Source organism: Telopea speciosissima, chromosome 4 (assembly GCF_018873765.1).
Source record: "Telopea speciosissima isolate NSW1024214 ecotype Mountain lineage chromosome 4, Tspe_v1, whole genome shotgun sequence".
NCBI lineage: Eukaryota > Viridiplantae > Streptophyta > Magnoliopsida > Proteales > Proteaceae > Telopea > Telopea speciosissima.
The window spans coordinates 57591958-57601747 of record NC_057919.1 but is presented as its reverse complement, the minus strand read 5'-3'; the positions used below and the strand labels follow the sequence as shown (position 1 = coordinate 57601747).

The window sequence follows — 9790 nt, the reverse complement described above, 5'->3', positions numbered from 1 at the left end:
ATTTTATTATTATTATTTTTTTGGGGTCTAAAATCGGTCATAGTTTCTTTGTCGGAGACAGGAAACAAGAATTCGAAGATCTCCAAAAAATCGCTAAAATTTGCGAAACTTCTACTAGAAATAGCGTTTCCCAAACTGAAAATGCGCGTTTTGTATTGTGTAAATAAACCTTGTTGAATCCTAGCTATCTCCATTTCACAACCCACCTCAAAACGAACCCATCAATGGCTTCTTCGTTTTCCTTTTCGTTTTCGTTTTCTTCTGGGTTTATTGCGATTTTAGGGTTTCTTTCAGTTCTGTTTCTGCAAATCCAACCTTCACATTCTCTCACCTGTTCGTCTCAACAGTTGTCGGGCAACAGACTTTACGACCACTGCAATGATCTTCCACAATTGAGCTCCTACCTTCACTGGACCTACAATTCGACAAAATCGTATCTGAAGATAGCTTTCTTGGCTCCTGCTAAAACTGATGGATGGGTTGCTTGGGCTATCAACCCAACTGGGCTTACGATGCTTGGGTGTCAGGCTTTGATCGCTTACCAGGTGGATGGGAAGATGACTGTGAAGACCTTCAATGTGGACTCGTACCAGTCGATCGCGCCTTCCAAGATTGCTTATGATGTTTGGTACAAGGAGGCTGAGTACTCGGATGGGATGATGAGGATATATGCGACCATAGCTTTGCCTAGTACGATGACCACGATTAACCAGGTTTGGCAGGTTGGGAGTTCTGTGTCGGATGGGATTCCGGTTGCCCATGCGTTCCAGGCCTCCAATTTGAACGCTAGGGGAACCCTTGATTTGTCGAAAGGAGAGAGCAGCTCCACGACCGGAGGGGATGATAAGCTTAACAAGAGAAATGTGAGTTCTGTTTTCATATTTTTTTGCTTTGTTCTGGGTTTGGAATTTTCTAAGGGGACCCTTGATTTGACATTTGAAGACAGTTTTGAATTTTTTTGTTTTTCCTTCCGTTAAACAGATTTGGATTAATTTATTTCTTATTAATTACTTTGGTTTCACCTGTTTTTCTTATAGATTTGTCTAGTTTTAGAAGAGAATATTGGAGGGGATTATTATTTTGGAAGTTCAAATATTGTCTTCGTTCGGAATTTTCATGCCGACAATTAATTTTTTTCTGGGGGATATGACAACAGTAAGAGAGGAGAAAAGATATTTTTGTAGCTCTAGAATTGTAACTTCAAAATTTTGGTTTTTTCGTTCCTGTCCGAATTTCAAAAAAAAAAAAAATTTTTTGGAGGGGGAGGGGACAAGAACTAGTGCAATAGTTACTATTTCAACTTGTTTTGACAATTACAGAATATGAGTAGGCCGTGAGAGGAAAACCCAGTTCTTGCTTTCTTCAAGACTACAAGTTATTTGCCCAGTTTTATTTGAGATTGACTAAGTTCTTGGTTGTGGTTCTTATCAGATTCATGGAATATTGAATGCTGTCAGTTGGGGAATTTTGTTTCCTGTAGGAGTTATTTTTGCAAGGTACCTGAGGACATTCCCGTCTGCAGATCCTGCCTGGTTTTATCTTCATTTGTCATGCCAGTGCTCTGCTTATGTTATTGGTGTTGCTGGCTGGGCAACTGGTCTTAAGCTTGGGAGTGAATCAGCGGGAGTGGAGTACTCCACCCACAGGAATATTGGGATTACCCTTTTCTGTTTTGCCACTCTGCAGGTAACAATCATGGTTTTTCAGTTTAGCTGATGTTCGGTGTTTCTTTTCTGTTCATTTATTTGGTGTTCAGTATTATATCTTTGATGGGTTACTACAATTCTCTGCTTTTGCTCTTAATCCTTACTAAGAAAACATAGTCAAATTGGGTCATCCTTGTTACCTGATTCATCTCTTTTTTCCACTCAAAGTTCATTTGATTCAGAGGATTTGTTGCACAGTTAGTGACCTAGGCAAAATGATTTGTTGCCTGATCCTTCTCTTTTTTCCAATCAAAGTTCATTTGATTCAGAGGATTTGTTGCACAGTTAATGACCTAGGCAAAATGATTTGTTGTCTGATCCTTCTCTTTTTTCCAATCCTTCTATTTATTCTAGGAATAGTTTGTTGCACAGTTAGTGAGCTAGCAAATAATTTGAAAATTAGTAAGCTTAGCCAATGTTTAAGCTTACCATGTCAAAACTCTGGTGAATTGGTCTCTCTTGAATGTTGAGTTTTCTGCATCTGATTCCCTCTAGTCAACAGTGATTTAACTTTTGTGGGAAGAGATTTAACTCTAAACAAACTATTTTTGCCACATGTGGTAAACAAAATCAATTCTGTTTATATCTCAGCAAATTGATTCTGTCACAAGTTTTCCAACTTAATATCTATCCAATACAACATATCTAATTTTTCCTCGCCATCTGGTTGTGCAGATTTTTGCATTGTTCCTGAGACCTAAGAAGGATCACAAGTACCGCATCTTCTGGAATGTCTACCACCATAGTATCGGCTACCTCATTGTCATCCTTGGAATCATCAATGTGTTTAAAGGTCTGCAGATATTGGATCCTGCTCAGGAGTGGAAGAGAGCTTATGTTATTGTGCTCATTGTGTTGGGTGCAATTGCTTTACTCCTGGAGGCCATTACATGGACTGTAGTATTGAAGAGGAAATCTAGCAAGACTACTTAGTCATATGATGGATATGACGCCAATGGCAACAGTATCTGATTACCATTGGAAGAGTTGGTTTTTCTTCTTTCATAATTCTTCTCTCATCTTCTTTTACTGTATTAGTTCAGAAGAAAAGTAAAGCTGCTAACAAGATTTCCATACTTGCAATTTGTGTGTCCTTTCAGATTCTTTAGAATATATGGATAGGTTTCAATAATGTTATTTCAGTCTCCATGTTCATATGGGTAGAGGGGGTACAGGGTTGTACAGTCCTCAAATGTGTCTCTGCTTTTCTCTATTACAATACATGTGTAAATCGGACATGGGCCTTGAGCCAGGTACAAGGCACCCAAAAGGGCTGGCCCGCCCAGCCCAGCCCGCAAGCAAGGGGAGAGAGGATTTGTGGTGTGGAGTTCTCTTTGGAGAAGCCTTTCAAGATATCTAGAGAAATAAGAAGTTATGTTTGAGTGTTCATAATCAAAAGCTTGGTTCTTGATCTCTCTTCCGCTGTCTTCCCATATACAATCAAGTAAGATCCAAACCTAATATATTTGGATCATTAATCAATTGATCTAACAACATGAAATTGCATTCAGTCTTTCAAAGCCAATTTTTGGCTTCTTTGTTTATTCCTCGTTTCTGCTTTATTGGTGGTCAAGTTTGGCTGCCATTAGAGTTAATTGAGGTGTACTTTTGCTTTCTGGACTGCTTCTTATTGACATTGTACTATTCTGAAAATCTGTAAAATGGAAGAAACATTGATGGGTTCTTTTGTTTTCTAATGCTCACTGACCATATTAGTTGCATAGAGAGTGAAGAGCGATGATAGTTGTGGGTTCTTGTTATTGGTTTATGACAATAGAAGGTTTTTTTTTTTTAATTCTTGTCAGGCTTTTTCTAAATCACAGCACCATCTCACAAGGATCCTAGGTTTATTTAACTTGGAGCTTTGGTAAAGTACTGTTTTTTCACAACTATTACTGTCTAATATGAAGGCTCATGGTGTTCATATCAATCCATTAACTCTGCAACAAAGTTTGGTAAGATTGGTGTCAGTTTTCAGCTGGATAGAGTTGGGAAAAAAAGTTGTGCTTGGTAGTAGTTTCACTACACAATTGTTTCCTGCAACTAAAATATTCCCCAAAGTCATTTTCAATTTGATTAGTGAGAGCTCTCCACCTGAAAGGGCCCTCCTGCTCCCATAGTTTCTCTAGCATTCTCTTTCTAACTCATTCCAATACAAGCAAAGCTAAGATGGGAGAATGGCAGACTCTCCCCCGTAAAAGACAGGCTTAAACCCCCCCCCCCCTACAACATAGATTGTAGTAGCATAATTGGAAGTTTAATTGGACTTTGGTTGGTTGCAAGGGAAATAAAAGGAAGGGAAGTGGAATATCAAACAAAATAAGAAATAACTCTCTCGGCCACCCCTCCTTGGTACTTAGCATAACACTCTACCACTTGTAGAATGTCAGTTCACACCTCTATTTTTTCAAACCCCTATTATGTACACCTTTAGAACGGAAATCAAGACTCCCTAAGTCAAACAAACTGCTCCCAAGAGAGAAAACACTTTCTATGATCATTCAGAGAGCCTTTCCAAGAATTGGAACAAATACTATCAAGTTTCAGAACAAATCTTGGAATGAAGAAAAGAGCACGACGTCCAATACGTCGGAATAGTATTAAGAACAGACTTAATCAACACAACCCTACCAACTTGGGAAAGTAAAGGAACTTTCCATCTACCTAGCTTGGTCTGCACCCTAGTAATGAAATGGCTCCATCACCCTTTTATGTGGGTTGAACTTTCGATTACCCCATCGAAATGCTAATTCATTCGAGGTCCTATTATTCAACATCCCTTGGTCCATTCTTAGCCCATACCTAGTTGTTGTTCTGTTCAAGTACGAGTAGCAAAATCCCATTTACACAACTGTTTTTTTTTTTTTACCAAGTACGAGTAACAAAACCCATTTACATAGTTGTTACTTTGCTCAAAGTTTTAGTAACGAAATCTCATTTACATAGCTGTTACTCTGCCTGAAGTCTTAGCAAGAAAATCTCATTTACTCAGTTATTACTCTGTCCGAGTATAAGTAGCGAAATCTCTTTTATACAGTCATTGTCCTGTCCAAGTAAAAGGAAGGTGCGTCGATTGTCCGTCTCCACCTGAGCCAGGAGACAACCAACATCCTGAATTTTTCATATTTTTGGTCCAAAGGTATATTTTTGTATTTTCTCTTATTTTAGCACAACGTAGATCGTTAAGGTACTTTGCATTAGTGTACATATCAATTAGGGCACAGTTTACTTCAATATAATTTTGACTCAAAATAGGCCATGTTATGATGCATTTTAATATTTTGTATTTCATGAAACTAATGCATATCATTTTAGCCTTACATGTTGATATAGGATACATCATCAAGAGAGAATATTCAACACCTAGCGTCTAGTAGAAAGATCGGTTCGATCGGGCGAGATGGTGTGCTAACCTTTCCACTCTCATAATCTAACCACTTACCCATTCTCTGACTAGACCATATGAAATCACTTAGTCCTATCCACTTCCTCAGATGGGGATACACCCATTTCGTCCTAGGCCCGAATCCTAGGTGGCGACTCCATTTATTTTGATGTATGAAATATGATCCCAAATCCCGTTTTTAATAAAGAACCCTACGAATCCATTTCTCTGTCACCAAAGGCCGAGGAACCAACGGATCTTACCCGCAAGGTAGAGAAACCCGCATCTGGAGGCCGTGGTACCTACACCCTTCAATAGCAATGATGAACAAATAAGAACTCGTCAGATAACCATATTTGATCCCTCTAGATTGCACCACAAAATTAAACAAGCTATCATTCACCTTAATAGAATATGTACAACATGACATAAGGTAACTAACCGTATCACACCATTTCTGATTAAATCCAAAATACTCAAAAATAGCCCAAAGGTAGACCCACTCAAGCATATCATAGGCCTTGGACATATCCAACATTAAAGCAAGCCACCCCGTTTGCCTTTGTGACACTTTAAATAATGAATAATTTTCATGAGAAAAAATAATGTTATCATAAATTTGTTCACCTTGCACAAAGGCAATCTGAAAAAGAAGAATATACCTAGACAAAGAGGTCGTAACCTATTAGCTAATAATTTCGCAATTATTTTGTAAGATACTATACATAAACTAATAAATCTATAATCATCAACAAAAAAAGGTCTAACCTTCATCGGAACCAAAGAAATAAGGGTTGTTGGCAAACTACAATCCAAGGGATCATCTCTATGGTTCCCCTAGGAAACCAAATAGAAACATTATACTAGGGCTTTGCATCCGGGGCTGCCCATGGTCGCCCATGCGCATTGTTGCGTGTGAAAACCTCCGGTAGTGGTTCGCCCGTGGATGAACCCGCAAAAACCAAGCAATGAGCGCAAGAGGGCGGTGTGGCTCCGGCCTAGGACTCTCCGATGCTCAAGTCGGGTCTTCACTGCGACAACAGAATCGCGTACTAAAAAGCAAGATGTGGAATAGAGCTCCATACCTGGTATTTATAGAGTAAGGAGGAGATGAGACGGTTAGGAGAGTCCTAATATGGTAGGAGTCCTTCTTTCGGAAGGTTCTCTCGCGTAGAGCGGAGTGGAGAGTTATTTTTGGTCGGACTCTTATTAAGGTAAGAGTCCATGTAGAGTGTGATTACGTGTTGCTTGCTGGGATCGTGGCTCGGTCCTTATCCCGTGATTCTCGGGATGTGGCCGACGTGGCTCCTGAGATCCCCGGTGGGGTGCTATGGGAGCCTCAATGGAGGGGGCTCGGCCTACGAGGTCGGCCCGTGGGTCGGCCATGGAGTCGGCCCGAGAGGAGGTTGGTCTCGGCCATGAGGTCGGCTAGGAGTCCCCTGGCTGACCCACATAATCTCGGCCTCGACCACCGGCCACTCGGTCAAACCCGGCTTTGTCGGGTGACTTATCGGATATGGGGTCGGCCCAATTCCCTTCTCGGCCCAACTCGGTTCTCGGGCCCGAGGTCGGGTAGGCCACGTGGCGCCTCGATAGGTGGGGTGTTTATGCCTCATCCCAGGCCCCCCACTCATCGGTGTCGGCTCGGCGATGAGTGAAATTTCTGGCGCTTGTCGGGAAGATTCTTGCGGTTGGGCGGGTTATTTATTCTGCGGATTTGGCGTTGCATGATCGGCGACGGTTGGGTGTCCGTGCCACGTCGCCAGAGTCATTATGGCGGGCTCGGGAATTCAAAACGCCCTTCGATCCGGGCCGTTGGATCATGAGCTCAGCTCGGCCGTTGGATCGATGAAACCAAGGATTATAAATAGGTGACTCCTAACTATTCATTCTTCACGCTCTAAGTTATTGACTTCTTGGCAAGTTTGGAACCGTCAACTCGGCGATCTCGCCGTTTGCTCGCTCGTGATCGACTCATGAAGCTTCGTTCGTGATCGACTCGGCCGTCGTTTCGTTCGACTCAACTCTTCTTCAACCGAGAAGTCTTCTCCGCCCGAGTGTCAATTGGTAGTAGTCCTATGGGCGAATCGCCGCTGCAGAGCGGCGAGAGGCGCGAGTCCGAGCCGAGAACTCCCCGTCCGCTCCCACCCTAGACTCGTTGGGCTCGACCTCGAGCCAGCCCGATGTAGTGGGCTTCGGGCCGAGGTGGCCGAGCCCATTACCCATGGAGTTTGACCACGCGGCCCAATCCACGTCGCAGATCGGGCCGAGAACTGGGTCGTCCTCATCGAGATGAGGAATCAAGCGAGGGAGATTCGTCCGAGATGGGGTTGGCTCGAGTAAGCTCCGTCCACCGACGCCCGAGCCCGAGGAAGGCAGTGTCGGCACCATTCCGAGCACAATCACGGAGGCCGACCTCGACTATCCGAGGACGACCTACGCCATCCCCGAGACATTCACCTCAAGTTCCTAATCCCGGGAGATGGCCTGCTTCATCGAGGCCCGAGGTGGCTCGCATGAGACGCCCTTCAAGTATGCGTTTTGGCTCCCGTTCTCGGCTGGTGGACCGAGATCTTGACCACTTCCACTGTCTCCTGGTCACCGTGTACCGAACTCCTGGCTGGCCGTCTATGGTTTCTACGCTTTTACGAGATGGGCCGAGGAGTGCGGCGTGGCACTTTTCTCTCGGCTCTTCTTCCCAAGAAGTCTCCCGAGAAGGGGTGGTATTATTTCGCCGCCGATCGGGAAGAGTGCGGCTCTAGGCGGTCACAGTTTCTCGGTCGTGCACGCCGACCTTCAACAAGTATTGGAAGCCCTGCTTTTCTTCGCTTCCATTCCCACAGCCCTCTCCGAACCGAGTGGAAGGAGATGAACCTGAATTATGTAAATAGGGTACTACCCCGACCGAGAACGAGATGACCTCGCTCGACCTGATCCCCAGCGTCCGCCCTTGATGTTCTCCGGCCGGGACGAGGGGTTTCTTCGAGTTGGCATATGACCCCGGTAGGAACCCTTGCCGAGTCTTATCTCGATTATCCGAGCCGACCCCTTAACTTAGTTTTTCTTTTCCTTTTCGACTTGTTCTCTATGTTTTCGATTTCTCTTGCAGGTGGGCCACATTCCTCCAATGGACACAGGCTCGTGAGAGCCGAGATTCTCATGAGATAGGAAGAAGAAGAATGCCGAGAAGAGACCCGGGCGAGTCCTCCAAGGCCTCCAAGGGAAAGGGGGTGATGCCGGACCATCGGACGCGGTGGTCTGCGGAGGCCGAGAAGAACACGGGTCAAGCCGGGTCTCCGAGAAAGGGGAAAGGCCGAAGGGGGAGAGGAGCCCGCCGAGAGACCTCAAACGCCAAAAGCTCTCGGTTAACTCGACGAGTGGCGGCCTTTCGCCCGTGGCCTCTCCCACCAACATCTCCCGATACGTCCCGGGAGGGCTTGACCAACAACGTCCCTGTGAGGCCGACACAGCGCCTCTTCCCGGGGACTCGGCCTTGACGTCGGCTGCTCACGCCAAGGAATGGCTGGATGTAGTCGGCTCCCCGCCGACAAGGAGAAGCTGGAGGCGCTGTCGACCGAGCCCGGCTCTCTCCCCCTATTTCAAGACTTCAACATGGTAAGTTTCCTTGTCGGCTCTTGCCTATGATCCGATATGTGTAGTTTATCCTCGATTTTTGTTCTCATGCTTTTTGTAGGGGTTCGCCAAAGCAGTGGAGACCATGCTCCGCTTGAGCGGCTCTTGACCGAGAACTATTCCTTGGGCGTTCGATGCAAGAAGGCTTATCGGGACGCCTAGGATGCCGTTGAGGCGCGGGAGACCAAGAGAAGCTCACCGCGCTGAGGCCGAGTGGAGAGCTCTCGGGCCGAGGTGGCCGAGGCAGAGAGAGAGGGTCCGGGCTCTGCGAGCTCGCCGCCGAGGTGAAGGAGAAGGCCAAGGAAGATCTGCCACGGCTCGGCGGCGATTAGCGACTATCTCCAATCGGAGGAGTACGCCGATATCCGCCACGAGATCGAAGCCTCCCTTCGCGAAGGTTTTGAAGCGAGGCAGCGAGCTTTGGCCGAGATCAAGGCAACGTATCCCGATCTCAATCTCTCCCGCTTTGACGATGATGATCGACTACTTTTGCAGGGAGATGGGAGATGAGGAGGGAGCCGAGGTCACCAAGCTCACCCGGAGGCACCTGCCAGCTTCCGACGTCACCCCTCCTTGGACCTCAAGACCTCGTTTGCGAGCCCAACACCGTGGACGCCTCAGAGGGTGCCTCCAAGTCCCACGCCGAGGAGGCGGAAATGTAAAAATTTTTTTTTTTTTTTTTTTTTTTTTGTATGTGTGGGGCCGAGCTGCCTCTTTTGTAACCCCGATCAGTCGGCTTACAATGAATAAAGCAACTTATTTTTGTCAAAATTTGTCTAAGTATTTGAACTCAGCGCCCTCGGTGTTCTTTTCCTTGTGTATTTCGTTTGTGGCCGAGCTGCCGAGTCGTTTTATTAACCGAGCTTAGGAACTTGTTTCTTTTCCATCCATACCAAACGTTGTCGGTGGTTTCGCTATGCCCTTGAGGTCAATGCGATCTTCGCATTGGTTGGTTAATCGCCTTTCCTTGATCAGTTGGAGAGGCTATCATATAAGCGGGCGCGTGGCGAATATCCTTCTTGGCCGAGCCTAATGCCTTAGCGTGGTTTTGTACTTCATTAGGCTC

General features: G+C 45.4%; 1 protein-coding gene across 1 annotated transcript; it reads left to right on the top strand.

Moving 5' to 3' along the window:
* Positions 1 to 219: 219 nt before the first annotated feature.
* Positions 220 to 2673, top strand: LOC122657581 (cytochrome b561 and DOMON domain-containing protein At3g25290-like). Its single transcript, XM_043852325.1, has 3 exons — positions 220 to 863; positions 1432 to 1686; positions 2382 to 2673. The coding sequence occupies exons 1-3, from the start codon at positions 225 to 227 to the stop codon at positions 2637 to 2639; spliced, it is 1152 nt and encodes a 383-aa protein (XP_043708260.1). The 5' UTR covers positions 220 to 224; the 3' UTR covers positions 2640 to 2673.
* The last annotated feature ends 7117 nt before the right edge of the window (positions 2674 to 9790 follow it).

Excerpts from the sequence above, each read along its gene's own strand:
- LOC122657581 (XM_043852325.1), top strand. The coding sequence starts at position 225 with ATGGCTTCTTCGTTTTCCTTTTCGTTTTCGTTTTCTTCTGGGTTTATT. Across the intron at positions 864-1,431 it reads ATAAGCTTAACAAGAGAAAT|ATTCATGGAATATTGAATGC; the intron begins GTGAGTTCTGTT and ends GGTTCTTATCAG. Across the intron at positions 1,687-2,381 it reads TCTGTTTTGCCACTCTGCAG|ATTTTTGCATTGTTCCTGAG; the intron begins GTAACAATCATG and ends CTGGTTGTGCAG.